This window comes from Myripristis murdjan, chromosome 13, assembly GCF_902150065.1.
Source record: "Myripristis murdjan chromosome 13, fMyrMur1.1, whole genome shotgun sequence".
Lineage (NCBI taxonomy): Eukaryota > Metazoa > Chordata > Actinopteri > Holocentriformes > Holocentridae > Myripristis > Myripristis murdjan.
Genome location: NC_043992.1, coordinates 17927559 through 17948008, shown reverse-complemented (window position 1 = coordinate 17948008; position 20450 = coordinate 17927559). Strand labels below are relative to the sequence as shown.

General features: G+C 39.9%; 1 protein-coding gene across 1 annotated transcript; it reads left to right on the top strand.

Annotated features, from left to right (window-relative positions):
* The first annotated feature begins 9699 nt into the window (after positions 1 to 9699).
* On the top strand, positions 9700 to 14811 carry mmp13b (matrix metallopeptidase 13b). The gene is made up of 11 exons (XM_030067022.1): positions 9700 to 9807; positions 10101 to 10211; positions 10764 to 10891; positions 11007 to 11155; positions 11742 to 11867; positions 11972 to 12127; positions 12462 to 12582; positions 12843 to 12976; positions 13598 to 13757; positions 14082 to 14185; positions 14290 to 14811. The coding sequence occupies exons 1-11, from the start codon at positions 9718 to 9720 to the stop codon at positions 14388 to 14390; spliced, it is 1380 nt and encodes a 459-aa protein (XP_029922882.1). The 5' UTR covers positions 9700 to 9717; the 3' UTR covers positions 14391 to 14811.
* Positions 14812 to 20450: the final 5639 nt, after the last annotated feature.

The following is a 20450-nucleotide window of genomic DNA, read 5'->3' as shown; positions in this document are numbered from 1 at the left end:
TTGTACGGTTGGCTAGAGCCAGAGAGATCATAGCATATTAGCCAACTATGGCTCATAATACAAGGCGTTAAAGTTTTAGACACTATTGTTCACTACAGACATTACATTGACAGTATTGTTCAAATAAATTAAAACTAAAGAACCCTCAAAGCAGAGCAGCATTTTGCACTGAAGGTGGCCGATCGAGCGGACGTTTAACATTCTGCTGACAGGATTTAACACAAGTTTGATTCATCAACTTGTCCCACTGGAAAGGACCCTAGTCTGTTTGTTAGAAATAGCCTGGCTTTGTTCCAGGGTGTTAGTTTCCATGGCTAGCCTGTTGTTAACCTAGCCCTATGCTAACAACAGACTAGCCAGAGGAAGTAACTTGTTGGCCTAGCCCTATGCTAACCCTACTTTACTGAATCATTCTGGTTAACATTTAGGCAATTTCAGATTGAATAATGGAATGGGAATGGAATGTTAATTCAGTCTGAGTATTAGGCTAGTAATTTCTTGGAGCTGCAAGACATGCATAGGGATGAGCAGAAACACTTTGACTCTGTTTTGTGTAAATGTTAAATAGGTCAACGGTTCTTTTATAGTAGGGTGACCAGATGTCCCCATTTTCAGGGAGCAGTTCCCTGTTTTGTTGGTTGGACCAGTACCTGGAAATGTCCCTGCATACCCCTCTCTGTGGTACTGGTACGTGGGAACATCTTGTGATTTGTAATTTTTATCTCAAGACCACAAGAATGGGTTTTATGCATGGCAGACTTCTACATATTTCCAGTCCAGTCTCAGTCGGCATATCAACTTCTGCTGACGCCCGCTATCTGCAAGAAAAAAGTGGGTATATTAGCAGAGACAAATTTTCCATCACAAATCAAACAAGAGTATGGAGTCGACATTTTCAAAGTGCAGACCTGATTGAGCCTTCATCTCTAGCTGGGTGCCAGTTTCTGAAAAACGGAGCTGTTCCAGTGCTTTTCCTTTGAAACAGCTACACCCTTCCGGTTCACAGGCCTGCAGTTTGGCAGAGGAAGGAGCGGCCAAGTGCAGACACAGCAACCCAAAATCAAACATCCTCTGTCTTAAGAACTGGTCCAGCCCAACACCCCAGACACCGGCCAGACCAACACTTTCTTTGAATAGAAAAAATATCCTGCTGCCTCCCAGCAGTGCAGCTGATGGGCCAAACACAAACTGAAGTGCAGGTCAGCTATAAAGCAGCTGCTTAATGAATAAAAACACTGTCCACCTGACGCTTCACACCAGTGGAAGAGCCCCCAGCCTCCTGCACATTCAAACATTCCTCTCAAACCCACTGGAATAATTAAATAATCTGAGCCTGAACCGATGTGATCAGGCCGTAATAATTTACAAATACGAAATATGTCTCAAGTGATTCACGGCGCATTAAAATGAGGCTGGAGTGAGCAAGGATGTGTCCTTTAGTGAAATGATGATCATGTTATTTTTACTATTATTTTTACATTTTTTTGTGTAGAGAACTAGCAAAGTAAGAAGTGGTCACAGGTGGAGATGCATTCTAATGCCACCAAATGACCATTTAAAGCGACATATAATTTCTGTCATATTCTGGAATATGTCTATTGTGTTAATATTTGTCAGCAAATCACAAATGTAAAATGTCCCAAAAATTTGATCACCTTATAGCCCGCAAGCATACCATGCAACCATAACTACCTACCATTAACATATAAAGTTTTTTTTTTTTTTAACATAACCACCCAATGTTATAAAACAACCCAATGTTAAAGAGTAACTAAACTCCAAACCCAAATCTTTGTGAAGACTTTAAAAGATATAATTTACATAAAATATGAACATTTATTTAATATCTTTCTTGACATTAATATACAGGCTCTGTCTCTGTCCAATTAAAGAAACAAACTTATTGAAAACAGAGAGCAGGATCCTTATCCCTGTCATTGTCGTTACCATGATAATTGTGTGTGTGAGGTTGGTCTTGTGTAGAAGGCAGTGATTAGGATTTTAACAGAGACTATATTTTAAAACAAGAAACCACAAAAGAGAAGAGAAAATCATGTAACCTGTGGCTCTTGTTTTTTTTTCAAGCCACCATTGAAAAAAAAAAAAAAAAAAAGCCCCAAGTTGTTTATTACAAGCTGACTTGGCACAAGGGCCCTGTAGGTGGGAACATGAATGAGCACTCAAATCAAACGGCAGATCCTTCCACTACAGCAGAAAACATGGCAAGAAAAATGTTGGCCATGTTAGCTCTGTATACAACGAAAACACCGTATGAACCAACTGGGCACAGATCAGCACAGCCCCATTGTGAGTGATGGAAATGAGGTGTTAGGGATAGATGATGTAAACTGTGCTTACCTGTCCAAGAGAAAAACCTGGCATCAGTTTTCACTCAGGCTCCTCCATCTTTCAGTAGCAATACCACTGCTTATTCTTGTCTTGATCTCGCTCTATCAAAGGTAATATGGGAGGCACCTCATTCATTTTCAGCTTTACGACTGGCCACTCCAATGCCATATTTTGCAATAAGCAATTATGCTGATTGCTGATTGAGCCATAACGTTTATGAGTGGTGGGAGGAGCCCCAACATTAGGGGCGGGGCTTTCTTACAACTCAGAAAAAGTGCTCTGAGCTGAATACAGGACAGTGAGGAGCTGGCCCCTCACCTGCCAGGCAAATTAATGTGCATCACCCTCAACTCACTATGCCACCAGCTACAATTGTAATTATGTGTCATTAATTTCAATCTGGTGATATCCAACCGGCATCAGACACCATGGCCCCTCATTATCTGTGTAATAAGCCGGCAAGATCAGAGGAGACTTTCCAGTTACTAATTTCAGCCGGGCTAAATACAAGGGACAACAATAAACCAGATCAGAAGTTCATCTTTCATCAAATCAGACCTGCTGAAAAGACTGAAAGCTTCAATGGAACATGCATGAGTCTGTCTCATAGTAGCATACAAAAACAGTCCCACACAAGCAACCAGTGCAAGTGTACATACACACACAAACACACACACAGTTCAAAGATGGGCACACACAGATACAGTGACTGTGAGAGAGAGAGAGAAAGACACACAGAAATAGAGTTTTGCAAGACATTACGTGACAGCACTGTAGTTATGCCTTACATCACTCGATAAAACCCACATATTCGATGAATTATCCTATCACTCTAAAATTCAGGGACCACCAAGCAGGCTTCAACCACCACACAACAAACTGCTATGGGACACAGCATCATGAATACCACATCAAGACAACTTGCGTGCAACACAAGCATTCCGCACAAATGCAAAGCGATGATTCAGTTCAATTCAGCCAAACACAGCAACAATGCAACAGGCCAGCAATACATGCTCGAAGTAAGAGTACCAGAGATTATGGAGTGACATAACACAAAAGAAATAAAACACATGGCAGAATGAGATGAAATGCTGCTAGACTATTGTGCTAAAGCTTGACAGGCCGAAAACAATACACTCTGAATCAAGCGCCAAGTGCTGAAATGAAATAATTTATAAGCACCACAAAAGAAATCACCAATCAAACACCTGAGTCATCATTAACATAGGGTAGCATATATCAAATGATGAAGCAGTGGATTTAATCAGTGTATCACGCATGGGAGGTGAAGTAAAAATGCAAAAACCACTGAATAGGCCTATGCCTTCAAAACTTTAAGATAAGAAAAGAAAAATGACTGGAAATTAAAAATATTAGCTGAGTAAGCATTCATACTTGGAAGGCTACATTCAAGTCAGAATCATTTATGGGATATCTTTAATTTTGCAGTCACACGACCACACTCTCCTGGGTTTTAGTGTTGAGTCATTCGAGAGTGAGTCAGTTTTTTTAAACGTCGTTTTGGTGTCAACAGTGGGATGAGGTTGTATGAGTTGAGAGATGTTCTTTTGTTATCGCAGGATACTTATCAATCCTAAGAGGAATCTGTGCAAAATACACCCAAATTGTTTAGTTTAGTCTTACTGGTGGGTGACAGAGCTTTTGCTGCTGTCATAACGAGGCTGTTGAGCCAGCAGGCAATAAGCACAACAGATTTTCTGACAGGAGAGTGTTGCCCGAAGCCGTGTTGGTCCCCTTCAAAGAGCTGTAATTCCCATCACTACTGGGCTTAGCACGCCGCTGAGCGAAACACTGTTCCATTTACTCTCACATAAACAAGATCTTGATCTTTGCAATGAAGAGCAGACACATAACAAAAGAAACTGCTCTTCTGTATGGAGTGATTCTTGACCTGCTCTGCCTTCCTCCCGGCTAAAAGACTTAACGCTGATGTAAAGTCATGCCCACTTTGCAAACGAAGGCCTCATCTAAATATTATGGGCAGAAATAAAAGAATGGAATACAATGCAGTATAACTTTCTCTAGGCAATAATACATTCCAATATAATCAGTGTAATGTAAACACTGATTACATTACACTGATTACACTGCAATAATATGCTGCAGTGTAATCAGTATAATGAAAGTGTATAAATATCTCCTCTGGAAACTTTTGCAAACAAAGTTGACCATCTACAAGGGCCAGAGTTTGAACAAGCGGTGACACTTTACAGCACTGGTGCACTAATATGCATTCATTAATGCTTAACTAATGCACAGGTCATCATGAGTTAATGAATAACTCATGAAGAAGGAAACCATGTATTAGTGTTTACCACATCATCCGGCCGATAAAGAGTCTGAGACTGACTGAGTCATACATGAACTGCTGTTAATTAAGTCTGCCATCATAGATGAATTCCTTATCAGCATGTAGCGTTAACTAATACTGTAAATACAAGTTTTGATTACCAAAATGGATCAAAGACATTGATTTCACCTTCCAGCCGTCTGCTACTATCAAAACAGCCACTGCACCAGAAGAGCGGGCCAATCTGCCTATAGCCTAAATGTTAATGCTTGCAGTCCAGGATTCAAGTAAATAATTCACTAATAATTTGTAAATAATGCAGACCTCAAATATTAGTGTCAATGTGTGGCCTGTCAGGTTGTACCAAAACCAATAACTATGACCCTGTGTACTTAATAATTAGTTAAAGGTTAGTTAACCCTCAGATGCAGAAGTGATTGGACCCGACACTTTTCCATGAGTGGTTCCAAAATGACAATGTATTTTTCAGTTGTTTAAGTTGATTATTATCAACATATTTGGTGTAATGATTTATAATTTATAATTTAAAATCTCGTGACTGTGTGACACATTTCGTGTATTAAACTAGTCAATAACAGGTTTACTTACCATCAAATCAAACTAGCTGCTCTCCTACTACTTAATGTGTAAAAAAGTCTTGATAAGCGGTTACACTACCATCATTGGACGTGTGTTCAACAGTAAACAGGCTTTATTCTTAATAAGGATCAAATGTTCTCATAAGATTCCACAGGAAATGCACACGAGTCATTTCCATCCCACTTATGGAAACTTGGGGTAGTAATACAAAACATCCATTTTCTTAAAAAGTAGAGAAAGTAAATATAAAATATGAATGGGATGGCATCAAATGCAAGATTTTAGAGCAATACCAAGAGCACAAAAAGATTAAATATTTTCATGGGAAAGCTGTTGCAAATAAAATAAAATAAAATAAAATAAACAAACATAAAACAACATGGTTCATGTTATCAGTAACATTTGCCTAACGTTGGCTTAATGTTTTTTTTTTCTTCTTCAGATTCATAATCCAGATCAAAAATTATATTTTGAATTGTATCTATTTAGTAGCAATTAAGATGTTTCCCTTCGCTGTTGCCAGTTGTTAGTAAGCTCATCAGAGGCAGAGTCGCCTGTCAGTGATGATCAGCTGTCGTAGTGGAGCAAGACGCGGAATAGGATGCGGCTCCCGTTATGTTACAGTAAATAAGACATGGCTCTCCACCAGTCAGAAACATCTGTTCTCGATGGCTGTTTTCAGGGATGCTCGGTAAAGTCCAGGTTACATGTTGGACTTATTTTGTGTAGCCTGTTGAAAGAGCTTGTTTGACATGGAGGTGACATCAAACAGCAGATTTTGAAACTTGATGACGTGTGGATTTCAGCAAGCTGTGCAGTTCTGAAACTGTGATTCTTGGCTTCTTCTTTGCCCCCCCCACCCCCTTCCTCACTGTGTGTGGGAGGAAAATGTTTGCGTCCTTTCCTGGCAAATTTACAGCTCTTCCCGACTGAACTTGTTGTGTATATCCTTGACTGTGCTCAGTGTTTTTGTTTGTTTGTTTGTTTGTTTTTTTCTGTTACCTGATCTGCATAGGTCAACAACCATCTGTCTCCTCTGAGTTCAAAGCTCTTTGGTTTTGCCCACAGTGGTGAAGAACAAAAGGATTTAACATGTGTGCTCCCTCATGTTTAACACCACAGTCAAACAGGAAGAGGAAAAGTATCCGTTCAGTTCCTGGAGATCCATTTTTTTTTTTTTTTTCAAAAAGAAAAAACATAGAATTTCATCACACCAGCCACTTTTTGCTTTTGGTTTTATTTTAAACGCTTCTGTTTTACAATAATACTTACCCCCATGTTTTTTGAGAAAAATACTCCTCAGAAACAAACAAAAAAGTTAAAGTTACTGTACAGTAATTTCTGCTCTTTTCATGACGGGTGCCAGTAATTCTTGCCTGGAATGCAGATGATATTAAACACAACCAGATATCTTGTAGAGATCAACACTGCAGCTCTGTTCCTTTGAATACAGTCAGTGGGTCACAACTCCAGTCCGTAATGTCTGTGCCCACATTTTGTTTGTGTGTATGTTTGTCAGAGACCATCCTAAAATAACAGCAAAAATCCCCCTGACTGCTGACTTCCCCTGCTGTGACTCAGGAGCAGTCTGTCTAAACAGTGATGTTACTCTGCAGATATTTGGCTCGGGGACAGTGGGGTTAGTGGGGGAAATGATTATACACATTATTACACACTGTATTACAGTATTTACAAGAGTATCATACTGTGTTCTTCTTAACACAGCAGTGCTTTGAGCTGTAGCTGCACAGTGTACTGTAACAACAAACATTTGGTTTCCACACTTGAGGAACTCTTGTTTCTTTGGAAAAAGATCATGTTTTTGATTGATGCTGATTGTGGATGGATCATTTTCCAAGATTTTTAGAGCAGCAACTAATGATCATTTTCATTCTCTATTAATCTGTCAGTTATTTACTTGATTAATCAATTAGCTGTTTGGTCCATAAAATATCAGAAAATTGTGAAAAATGTCTTCAAATGCCAACCAACAGTCCTCAATCCAAGAATGTTTAGTTTACTGCCATGGTGGACTAAAGAAACTAGAAAACATTCACATTTGAGAAGCTGGAATCAGAGAATTTGGAGATGTTCTTCTAAAAATGATTTGTTGTTTGGTCCATAACATGCCAGTATATGGTGTCAAACGTTGAAAAAGCCCAAGGTGACCTCTTCAAATGTCTTGTTTTGTTCCAACCAACAGTCCACAAACCAAAGATATTTAGTTCACTGTCACTGAGGGCTAAAGAAATCAGAAAATAGTCACATTTGAGAGGCTGGAAGCAGAGAATTTTGATGCATTCTTAAAAATCGATCATCAGTATTGGCAATTAGTTTAATAGTTGGCAACTAATCGATTATTCGACTAATCATTGCAGCTTGTAAAATCTCATTTTTGGCAGTGGAGCAACTTCAGCTCAAGTATTGTGTAATAACAAGACAAAACAAATTCTTTGAATGCTTGCCTCTGTCAGGGGAATTGTTCATGTATAGAACAATAAACAGAATAATTGACCAAAATGATTGCAGTAACGAATGGGGATCCTGGTTTAGGGTGAAATTTCACTACTTTGGAGTGCAAAAATGTATGCGAGCTATTTGAAAATGCCACATGCCGGTGGTTACACACTATACTTGTATAAGTTGAGGAATGCCATTGTTGTCGCACATGCTGATGATTATATACCTTGGTGGTCACGCACAGAGACAGAAGCACGCAGAAAACACAGCCGCGGAGAGCGTGTCTCGACCCGCCTTGACTCCAGGCAGCTACCTTCAGGTAAACTCCTTGCTTTGTCCTCTCAGTGGCAAATAATTCTCTCTTATATTCACTCTTCTATTTATACTGATATAAAACAGTAACTGAGAGACTGATCTTTGCACCCAGTGATCTTGTACGAGGTTCATCACAGCTTGTCCATCCAACTGAGCTTCATGTCATAGCAGTGCTGTCAGAAGGTTTACCCTTACATCCACACAAAATCATCCAACATATGGTGACAGTTACGTAGGATTTTTTTTTTAATCTGCACTCTGAGCTTCAAAGTTTGTGTCATTTTAACATCATAAAGATCTTCATGGGAAAAGGTCAGTCTTTTTGACATCCTGAACGTCTTATATATTCACTGGGTATTTAATACTTTTTTGGACACATATTGTCACAAATCACATCACAAACATAGAATTTAAAAGCACAAAACACAGACAGGACATTTGTTGAGAGCAGTGAGTGTTCACAAATACAGAAAAAACCTTTACGTCTACGTGCTTCATCTTCAGAGTCCCATGATAATTTGGTTGGGAATGAGCTACTTCATACACTCTATGGTGTAATAATGAGTGATTCACAATTTCAACACATTGTGACGTTGGTTAGTGTTTTGTTTTGTTTTGTTTTGTTTTGTTTTCTCAGAATTTCAACACATTATGATAGAAATTGCTGTTATATTTCCATATGTGTGCTATAATGTAAAAAAATCTACTGTAAGCTGCAGATTCTCATACTGTCAGAGATGATTACCGAGATCTTACTGGAAACTTTGAATCAGAGTGGGCTCACAAAAAGATGCTTGAGTCAGGAAGCAATTGTTTTAATTATGATCAGACAAAAATCAAGCTGGGCACCAAACCAAAGAGGTCTGTGTGCTTGTGTGTGTGTGTGCGTGTGTGTGTGTGTGTGTGTGTGTGTGTGTGTGTGTTTGTGCGTGTGCATATGTGAATGTGTGTTTGTGTGAAAGAGAGAGAGAGAGAGAGAGAGAGATGTTATTGCAAAATGAGACTGAAGTGTATGCATTGAAATATAACTAAAACACGGATCACATTTAAATGTTTCGTTTAATGTAGTTTCAGTGTGACTGGCCTTTATTAGTCACCTCTGATGTCTTATCCTAAAATAACAAGACAGTGACGATCATGGGACAAGAACCTAAATAATTCAGAGTAGTTTGGGGCTTTTTTTTTTTCAGATTGAAGTGAGTGGCTGTAACCATGATGGCTAGTAGAAGATGCAAAGAGGATTTATGTTACCTTCTTGAGTCTACTGTGACAATTAGGGTTTTCGCCTCTAAATGTGCAAACAGCATACAGTAAAATCACAGTTAATGAATTCTGTGAATATATCCCCCAACTCTTAATACATGTTCAACTCTATTGAGAAGCCATATGTACATTAGATCCAATAATCTATTGAGAAACTACGTACTGTAAGTCTTAGCCATTTGGCCCAAAAATGCAATATCATAGCATTTCCAGTGGGCTCCAAGCCTTACACTCAAACCACAGGAACTCTGGTTTTAGAGATATAAGCACTTTTTTTGCAAAGGAGGAAGTGGCTAGGTGCTTTTACATGAATCACTGTGACCCTCAGAAAATAAAGTGGACCTCAAACACTATAAATACCACCTCAGAGCTCTTCTACCCCAGTGACTAGTTTGGACAACACAGACACAACAACGATGATCACTTTGCTGCTCCTTGGGATGGTGGCTCGCTGCTTTGCTCTGCCTCTGCCGGCTACAGACACAGATAACAGGCTATTAGCAGAGGTAAGATCCAGGGTCTCTATTCATGCATTTTTTTAAAAATAGAAGTAAACATCAATGGATCAAATTTCCAGTGGATAATAATGTAACATTCATCTCTCATGCTTTACCTGAAGATAATACTTAGCAATTACTTTGTCTGCTACTCAATCATGTCAAGCTGACTTTGTCGAGTGGCCTTACTGTACATCTGCCAAACTAAGATATGCATCATCAGACTTCACATCGTGTTAGAATAGTTCTGCCAATCAAGTCATTATTTTTCACTATGTCACTGAACTTCTCTCCATATACAGAAATACCTTCGGCGGTACTATGGTCTTCCGACTGGTCTCCTTGGAAGCCGGAAGTCCTCTGATGCAATGCAGACCAAGATTAAGGAGATGCAGAGTTTCTTCAAACTAAAGGTTAGCAGATGTTGACAGTAACTGGTTACAACTGGAGTATAGGGGTTCTGTGCATTGTTTTATTCATAGACAAGTGTTATTCATAGGCAAAAGAGTGGCAAGTACAATTCAGTGTAGGTTAAACATATATCTTCTGATGTACTTGAACACTACATCAGATATCATTGGGTCCTTGGGGTCTTTCAGTGTCAAACATCCTCACTCATTCGACCCATCATTCGACCACATTCAACCATATTTGTCGTCAACAGATGGCTCCTCTAAACCCAGTCATATTGAAATTCTGTTTGAAAGTTTTGGTGGTCTTCCTCTCGTGCATACTTGTAATTTCAAGCATGTTCCATTAGAAGTCGCAGTAGAACTGAACTTCCATGAGAGAGGGCAAAGTCTTTCTGATTTTAACTCAGTAGTAAGAGTACGTCTTTGTAGTGACCCCTTCTTTTACTTGAGTAACTTTCTCAACCAGACCCAAACTGTAGTAAAACAAAAATGAAATAAATAAAAATAGTTTGTTCACTTCAGTAAATTTCAATATTCTTTCCACCCCTGAAGGTGACAGGGAAGCTGGATGACAACACTTTGGAGCTGATGGAGATGGCCAGATGTGGTGTGCCAGACATTGGGGAATACAACCACTTCCCTAGAGACATCAAGTGGCAAAATAACAATGTCACCTTCAGGTGTGTGTCGGTATAACATACCAATGTGTCGCTCATACATCGATATGCTGAACATCATCAGTCCTTCATTTACTTTCCTGCTCAATGCCATGTCCTCTATCCCCTGACACTCCAGGATAGTGAATTACACACCAGACTTGAAGAAGAGTGATGTTGACAGAGCCATCCGCAATGCGCTGAATGTGTGGTCTGATGTCACACCTTTGACCTTCAAGAAACTGCACGCAGGCATTGCTGACATTATGATAGGATTTGGAACAAAAGGTAAATATTGTTTAGGTTATGTCTGACCTGCACTGAATATACGACATATGAGAGTGACTCAGTGTTTTCATGAAGTACGCTCGTCAGGTGAATCCAGGCAAAAAACATTATCCCTTATTGATTTCCCTTGTTAAATATATACCAGTCACAAAGACATAAAGAGAAGCAGATGAGTTAGAGAAGGATTTTTGTGCTTTTTTTGCAACTAAATATCAGGAAGATGTCCCCGATACATCCTCACTGCTATGCAAGATTTAAAATGAAATATTGAGAGTCTGGATAAGAGTTTGGCTTGATGTTTCATCTTACATACTACTGGCATGCAAAGCACAAAGCAAAGGACAGCAGGATTTCATTTCACTTAAAGTGCAATGCAGATTATGCATACAGTGCACCGCTTGCACTGTATATATTCTATAGTTGTATGTGTTTCAGCAATGTAGCATGCATTATTCAAAGAGGTGAACACAGTGGTGTATTTTATTGATCCAGTCAACCATGAGGAAACCATGCGCACTATGGGTTCTTGTCCCAGCTCACCATATTTAAAATTCCTCCACCTTTTCATGACTCCTGTATTCTGCAGAGCATGGAGATTTCAACCCTTTTGATGGGCCTGATGGACTCCTGGCTCATGCCTATCCACCTGGCAATGGCATCGGAGGGGATACACACTTTGATGAGGATGAACACTGGTCCAAAGATTCAACTGGTGAATGTTATGCATGTATCAAGATGTCATAATAACAAGTGCAGTTATAATCAAGAGGTTGGCATCAACATTTTTTTGACTGACGGACTTCTTTTTCCCAACAGCATACAACTTGTTTCTAGTAGCGACCCATGAGTTTGGCCACGCCCTTGGTTTGTCCCATTCCTCAGACCCAGGTGCTCTGATGTACCCAATCTACAATTATGCAAGAGGCTACCCACTGGCTGAAGATGACATTGAAGGCATTCAGTCGCTGTACGGTCAGTAGTCGCGGCGCTCATGTTCATAATAGGAAATAAAAACGCGTTATTGACTGAAACAATAAAAGACATTTACAAAACTACCATTGTCACAAGAGTTTTACATAGAATAAAGAACAAAAAAACAGCTGAAAACAAGATATATGAACAGCAAACACGTAGCAAATTATTAGATACATGGCCAGAGCTCATGTGTGTGCACACACTTACGTTACATGGGTGGATCGGCTTAGTGAATGACATTCTTACTCTGCTTTTCTACACTGTCGTAGCCAGCAATATTTCTTTCCGTTGTTGTATTCATGGAAATATCATTTTGAATGTCCAATTCCAGGCCCGAACCCAAACCCCAGGAAAGTGAAGCCAAAGCCCGATGCCCCGAACAAATGTGACCCCATGTTGAGTTTTGATGCCGTCACAGAGCTCAGAGGAGAAACCATCATCTTCAAGGACAGGTATAGTAGAGGATATTGGATGTACAAAGTATGTATTGGCTGGCTGGGCTGGTTGACTTGAGCATGCTGTGCGTGCAGTTCACTGACATCACGTTTCAGGTTTCACAGTTATTAATGACTTTCATTTCATGTCATAAAGAGGGTATTCATATAATCCAACCAAATCAGCTCTCCGTGTATTGTAAATGAAGTGGTTATTTCCTTTTATTTGTTTTCTTCGTTCATTATGTATTTGTTAAAAACATGGCACCTTGTTGCAGGTTCTACTGGCGTCTCCATCCCCAGATGCCCGAGCCTGAACAGACACTGATCAAATCCACATGGCCCACAATCCCCAATAAGGTGGATGCAGCGTACGAGAACCCAGAGAAAGATGTTGTCATCATATTTAGTGGTGGGTGTATTAACTCTCAGAACAAACCAGAATCACTTTGATCATCCAGTGGTGTAAAATTCCAGGAGTTTCTCTTGGTGACACAGGTGTTCACTGATGAGATCAGAAGTTTAGTTTCACAGCACATACAATAGTACCTCACTCATTTACAGATGATAGACAGTTAACAATAGATACCATTTAGCTTTGATATCTTATTTCTTTCTCTTGCTCTCTCTCCTCTCTCATGAGCTCAACGTCAGTCTCAACTCACGAGCAATAAAACATTTTCTTGAGTTGTATTGATGCACCTACTCAATATAACAAAGCCATTTAAGATGTTAAGATGTGTAATGAAGAGCACATGAAGCGTTACATTATCTTATACAATAGTAGTACATCCATTTTGTCAAAAAAAAAAAAAAAAAGGACTACATGAAATTCATTATTAAACATATCATACATGCACAATGCTAACATTCTCTCAGCCATGGACTCACATGAGCAGCTATCCTTAAAAACTTGATTTTGCACTATTTGTCATTTCATGTGAGTTTTACATTTGGTGTTAGTTGCATTTTTTTTATCCACATATAGCAGATATTTGATGTTGGGCCAAAATTTTGCTCTCTGTGTTGGTAGGGATCCGGATGTGGGCTCTGAATGGATACAACCTTGTGGAGGGCTACCCAAAGTACATACACAAACTCGGCCTTCCCAAGACTGTGAGGGAAATCGATGCTGCCGTGTACATCAGAGACACGGGGAAAACACTACTCTTTGTCGAGGAGGAGTATTGGAGGTAGGTTTTGATGATATAGTAGGCTGACTGTAAAAAAACGAACAGATAACACCTCTTTTTGCATATTCCATGCCTCGGTTGTCTCTTTAAAGTCCTTTAGTCTGTGTCCTTCATAGTTGAATTGGATTTAATATGAATTAGGGATCAAAGCCTTTGGCCTGCATTCATCTGATCAGCTTATTTTTTTGAAGGACAAACAACTGTCATCAGCTATATATCCAGTGTAGTGTATTCTAGTATATTGAGTCATTCTTGGCCGTTAGGGTTAGGGTTATATTTCTGTGTTTCAGCCATGGCATATTAACTTGCATTTATCACCTATAGCTATGATGAGAACACCGGCACCATGGACAGTGGCTACCCAAGATCCATTGAAGATGATTTCCCTGGTATGGATGACGAGGTGGACGCAGCCGCTTATCACTACGGTAAAAATCTCCAATCTCCAGATCTTAGAAGCACACAATAGTACATCACCGCTACACTGCATTCCCTAATTATTTTTGTCTCTCTGTTCTCTTTCTATTTGTAGGATATCTGTATTTCTTCCATGAACATGTGCAATATGAGTACAGCTACAGCTCCAGGAAGGTCATGCGCATCCTGAGAACAAACTCCATTCTCAACTGCTGATTACGTGATGACGGGGAAAGTGCTCTTGTGTTCAAGTTCAAGTTTATGATTTGCAAATGCATTTGGCTGGAAGCAAAGTACACAACACAGTATTTCATTCTTCACAGTGAATAAAACATACAGACACTTAAAAAAATCGGGAGGATGGAAGACGCCATAGATTGAGTTGCCAGGGAAACAGGGACATGCTGGGCAGAGTCTATCTTTTGCAGTTAAGCAGGTTTATGGTAAAGGATAAATGATCATTTTATTTGTATTTGTGCTGGACACCTATATGTCGTAATTTGTCAGACACAGAATGCTGGAAAATTCCACGCAAATGTATGTAATAGGTTTTTAGCTATTTATTTCAGGCCTTTATATGCCTAAAAATGATGGACAAGGACCTTAACCGGTGCTTGTCACTGGCAGTGAAGTGGTTGTAGGGATGGTAAGGTCTGTCAAGTCCTTATAAAAACTTGTTACAATGTTCCATTGTTTTAATAAAGAACTAACAAATATAATACCTATGTGTGTTTATTTGTATCTTATCATAAACTGCCATAAAAGGCAAAAAGGAAACTATGGGGGAACATTATGTGACATTTGCACTCAAAAATGTAAGTTTATCCTTCAGTCGAACTGAAATGGCAAATATGAGATACTGACTTTTTTTTTTTTTTTTTGTCCCATCCTGTCTGCACTCCCTTCCACACTGGAAACTGTGACATGTATCCTGTAGTTTCATATTTCTACCACTAGATGACACTCTTATCAACTCTTTGAGAGCCTTGAGGACTACAAAGTACTGCTCAAGCCAGTCCTAAAAGGATTAAAGGGACATGTAAAGAGAGATGTGTTAAAAGCAAAAGTAACATACAAGTACATAGAGACAATTTAAAAAAAAAAAAAAAAAAAAAAAAACACAGCTCTGTGTTTCAGTCTTGACCATGTGAAGTGTCTAATCCCATGGCTGTGCTTGGAGGAGAATACTGAGAGTGTGCTTCAGTGTTAAGCCAAATATTTGGGGAAAATCTCTGTTCCTAACCATATTAGAGATGAACATACCACACATAGAACAGACCAAGCAGTAATCATATTAAAGGTGGGCCGTCCTCATTCCCCAGCATAAGACCTCACATCCACTTACCTCATGGTTTTGTGATGATTGTGAATTCCTGTAATCCGAGTAGTCCCTTTGGCAGGCCCGTTTTTGAAAGTTCAGTTCTAAGTATCTCTGGCCTTAAGTCTTGACACTTGGAAAACAGTGAAGCCTGAGCCGAGCAGCTTAATCCACAGGCCCAATCATGTGGATGCAATTACAGTGCAGTGAAGCAGTCACCTCGCCTGCTCATTTCCGAGGTTCTGAGTGGTGTAGGCTGTGTCACCGTCTCGCAAATCCCCCCTGTGTGTGTGTTCATCGTTGATGTTGGTTTTGTCATGCAAGATGCCTCTACATTTGCCAGATCTAGTTAAATTCAGATTATCCTATAATTTGCATGTGTTGGAATTAGAATCTACACTACTACACTTTACAATTAAGAGTTCTTTTGAGAGCTTTTTAAGTCTGAACTGTACCATTTTTGCTTTGGGCAGCTCCAAATACACCAGGGGAGGAATCACAAAGGAAACATTAAAATAAGATGGCACATTGTTTTCAGCAAACCCCGCAGGAGGAAATGGCAGTGTTGCTGTTCTTCCATGCTGGCAGCGAATCCACAGCTGTGCTCAAATGATCTACAGTGTCCACTTTCCCTGCAACTGTACCTTGATCCTTTGGTAAATGTCTGCAGAGGCAAGTTCGTTGCCTCAGATTTGCTGGTTCAAATCCATTTTGTCATGGAAAGCAAAAAAAGATAGATGAGAAAAGATATCATTCTGAAATACACCGTTATGTACAATTTTTTATCACTGATGTTATGGCAGTTCGGGCTCGGTTCAAACATCCTGGGAGCATATTTCAGTTTAAACAATCAACTTTGTCTCTTGCGCTTGTGTGTTTTGTTTTGTTTTTTTTTTTCTGTCCAGCACCTGGTTAAAATTTAGATGCACTTAGGTGTGTTTTTGCTCTGCAGGGAACACGAGGCACTGTCTCTCTTTACTGGCTGACAGAAACTGGGTGAATGTTGAAAGTGACTTGACCTTTGAGGAACAGGTAAAGAGGGCAGTGCACAGTCACCTCCTGCAACTGAAGAACGTAAAAAATCAAGCGGTTCGCAGCTTGTGTGGATTTAGAGGTCTTGTCCGTTTTTATCTCGTCCCATTCAGAATACTGCAGCTGCCTCAGTGAGCCAGTTTTAACATTTTAGTCAGCCCGAGAAGTGATTCAGATTTACCCGATCACATTTAAAGCACAGCATGATCTCACCACACAGACACATCACAGACGTTTGAGTCCCATAGCAGCTGGAGAGTGGACTGAGACTGTCTGGCCCATCTGACTGTCCTGAAGCCCTGACATTGTGATTGTGCTTTCGACATTAAGGTTGGTACACAGTGGAGCAACCTGCCTGAGGAGCATCAGCCAGTTATTTCTCTATAACAATTTTAATCACTTCTTTTATCATCTTGCTTTTATTTACTGTTTTTCATTTTGCTCAGTGTTTAATCTTAAATTGTTGCCACTGTTTTCATTTTTAATGGAACAATTCCCCAAAAATACTAAAAAAAAAAAATCTCTTCTTTGCACTGAAGAGATGTTGATTATGTTGTGTGTCAGGGTGCAAGACAGGCAAGATCACAGCAGACTGTAAATATCTCCAAGTCACACAGAAACTATCTGGATCGATAGACTACATGAAACAAAAAGAAGTGCATTTTGGGTGAACTGTTCCTTTAACCTCTCATTGCATTCATGCAGTTTTAACCTCTGCTTTTTTGTATATTCAAAATTTCTTGCTCAGATGCCTTTTAGCCTGTCGTACACTCACCTTGTAGATGCTAAATAGTTTATTATAACAGCAGAAGAGTGGAGCAGGGCGGCTTCAGTGACTTTCAGTATGAATGTAATCTGTCGCTGAGTGTGAATTGGGGTGTTTGCTGCACAAAATCACAGTATGTTCCGTGGATTAGTTAATTTTTTTTAAAGGACACAGGGCACCCTGGTGGCTCACCTGATAGAGCACATACCACGTGTCTAAGTTCTCAGCTAAGTTCGTTCTGTAGCAGCTGGCTCGGACCCTCTGTTGTGAATAATCCTCCATCTCCCCCGTGTTTCCTGTCTCCCTCTTCTGTAGCTATAAAATAAAGCAGAAATGCCAAAAAAGACTTTGAAAACAAATTACAAATAGGATAAAGTCTGTGAAGTAGGTCAAAGGAAAATGGCATGGAGAGAGGGGAAAAAAAGGTGGTATCTTTTGAGAAACCTTCACACAGACTGGGCCAGCAGCTCCTGATGGAAACCAGATGTCAGAGAATGACACAGAGGGCAGCAATCTCAGGATATTTCGCTTTTCCTCAGGGAAACTCCCTCCTTCGACTAGCAATATTGAGAAGGGTGATGTAAGGTTTCTCCGAGTGACCCCCACGCCAAGTTACAGCTGAACACTTGGCAGCTGTGATTGTTTTGAATGTGAGTAAGTGCAGTGGTTTTGCAACTGTCTAAGAATGAGAAGATGTCTGAAAAAGGAGGGGTCATAGATGTTGGGGAGCCTGTCTTTACAACCCCCACCCCCCCCACCCTCCCCTTATATATGTAGCATTTTTATCTAGATCTATAAGGTGTAGAAGAAAGTGGATAATCAGGTTGTTCATTTTCCTCATGATTTATTTTCCCATTAGTATGTGCAGGTACGGTTTTTGTTCAGCGTAACTTTAGTGCTGATGCGTGTTGCATTTAATGGTGCCCTCATTGTTGATGGTGTTATTTGTAATGCTGTTTGCCTGTTTCCAAGCCCATATGTGTGCCTGTCCAGATTATGCCTGTCCCACTTCACTGCCTCTTTCAGCATTACTATTTTTATGATGGTTTCTGTTGCCTGCTGTGAACTACTTGTCTGTTATTTTTCTTTTTTCCAATCAAGCAGTGTTTTACCTCTTGCTTAGCCATCATTGTAAATGAGTAAATAAATAAATGAAATGTATAAAGAAAAGAAAAGGAGTGTGTAAACTTTTCTGACCTCCTGCTTTGGGACTGACTCCAGGCCACCCTGACACCACCTGAGCTGTTGTGTATATACACACAACACTAAAACTGACCCTCCCTGTCACGCCTGTGGGTCTAATGGCTTAAGACAAGGCAATTCAAATGTTTTTCAGCCCAGACCCCCATGCTGACTTTCATTAAAGCTGAAACACCCCCCCCCCCCCCCCCCCCCCCAGTTCATGTGATTTCACTGTAGGGACCCTGATATGAAAAAATATTGGTTTGTGTTTGGTATTAAATTGTGTAGATGTCATGTTTGGTCATTGATAAATAAATTCAAAGTGGTGAGGTTAAAACATTACATCTCATACTTTTTTGTAGTGTAACAATTAATTAAATTAGTATTAAATTATACTATTCCTCATTTTGTTAGAAGCCCCTCAAGATCCCCTGAGGGGCTTTCCAGGGGTCCTCTTGGAAAACCACTGAATCAGATATTATGACAACTATAATATTACAATGGAATACAATAGAACAGAGTGTGTAAAAGTCTACTATAATATGTTTCGAAAACAGGCCTTCATGATCGTGTGTCTACTCTCGAAATGCTAGAAGGTAAGAGGAGTGTAAGGAGGTGAATGGTCAACACAGATGTGACCCCAGGTGCTGCAGTAACTTGTTTTAAACTAATGCTCAGTAACCGGCACCAGCACAAGGAGTTGGGTTGGACTGACAAAAAAACTGACCTCTCTGTTGTTCTGTTTCTTCTGTTTCAGGCACTTTAAAAGCTGCAAACAAAAATAACTAAGTCCAGCTGACCCGATTCAATTTCTTTGAGTTGCAAACAAAGCATTTCAAATAATGTAAAATGTGTAAAAAGTTACATCTCCTCATGCAAAATGCTAAAAATATAGTTAAGAAAGGATAGGGGATAACTCACATCCTCACTAAATTATGTTAGCCGTCACTGCTCTTGCTCCAGTCCCATCCTATTATGGGTGACTTTCTATAGATTAGAGAGATTAATTGTAGAAAAACAATAATCCCTCAAGATTCAATGGCACCTCTATGACATTAAATGTGTGTAAAAGAGTTGTTCTAAAAATTGAAGGGTGTCATTCCCAAACACTGCACATTATTTAACTTGCTACTAGAAATTCATCAGTGAACAGGTACAAACACAGATCACTCAATGATGACTCATAATTTTACTGTTAGCCCACAGAGTGCTTTACTTGTATTCAAATGAGCATAATTTAATGGTCGGTGTCATATTGCTCAAACTCAACTTGAAGGCAATTTGGAAACAAGCCACTCATTAGTGAGAAATTGGGCTCAGGCAAAGCCATGCATGTTTCAAACAGCAAGTCCACACACCTGAGGCCAAACAGCTCCTGATAATGGGTAAACTACTGAAACAAACGGCTTCAAGGGTCTCGCAGAGTACCTTCATGTGTGAGTCAGCACCCAAAATGGACTTCATTTTCATTCCATCTACGTGTCCGTCACTGTTCCAGCAGCTGCCGCCAAGTGGACAAGTTGCACTTTTTCAGACCGGCTGAAAAATAAACAGCTGAGTGCGACTCACGTGGACATTTTCAAAAGTAGGCAGGTCAGTCATGATGTCAAAACTGTATTACCTCAGTGAAATGTGACCGTCGCTCACTGTTTATACTGCAACACAAGCGGAAATACATTCATGAAGAACATCCAAGCTGGGATTTAATTTAATGTGAAGGTGTCCTGGGCCGTTCTTCAGGCCAGGTTTCTATGTTGCAGCACCACAGAGTGAAACACAAAGCATAGCCCTCTACTGAACACAAGGCTTATGAAAAACAACTGCTGCAACAATTACATGAAGCTGGAGAGAATGGAGAGTTTTTCAGCATAGCAGAAAACAGTTGTTCCTCTCTGGCTTTATTAAACATGACCTGGATTTGACAAAACCATGGGAAGCAGCCAGAGGACAGACGTCAGAGACAAGCACCTGACAGTGA

What these genes read in the sequence shown, in the direction of transcription:
- mmp13b (XM_030067022.1), top strand. Translation starts at nt 9,718, where the DNA reads ATGATCACTTTGCTGCTCCTTGGGATGGTGGCTCGCTGCTTTGCTCTG. An exon ending in ATAACAGGCTATTAGCAGAG is followed by an intron (nt 9,808 to 10,100) that starts GTAAGATCCAGG and finishes CTCCATATACAG; the next exon opens with AAATACCTTCGGCGGTACTA. An exon ending in TGTTGTCATCATATTTAGTG is followed by an intron (nt 12,977 to 13,597) that starts GTGGGTGTATTA and finishes CTGTGTTGGTAG; the next exon opens with GGATCCGGATGTGGGCTCTG.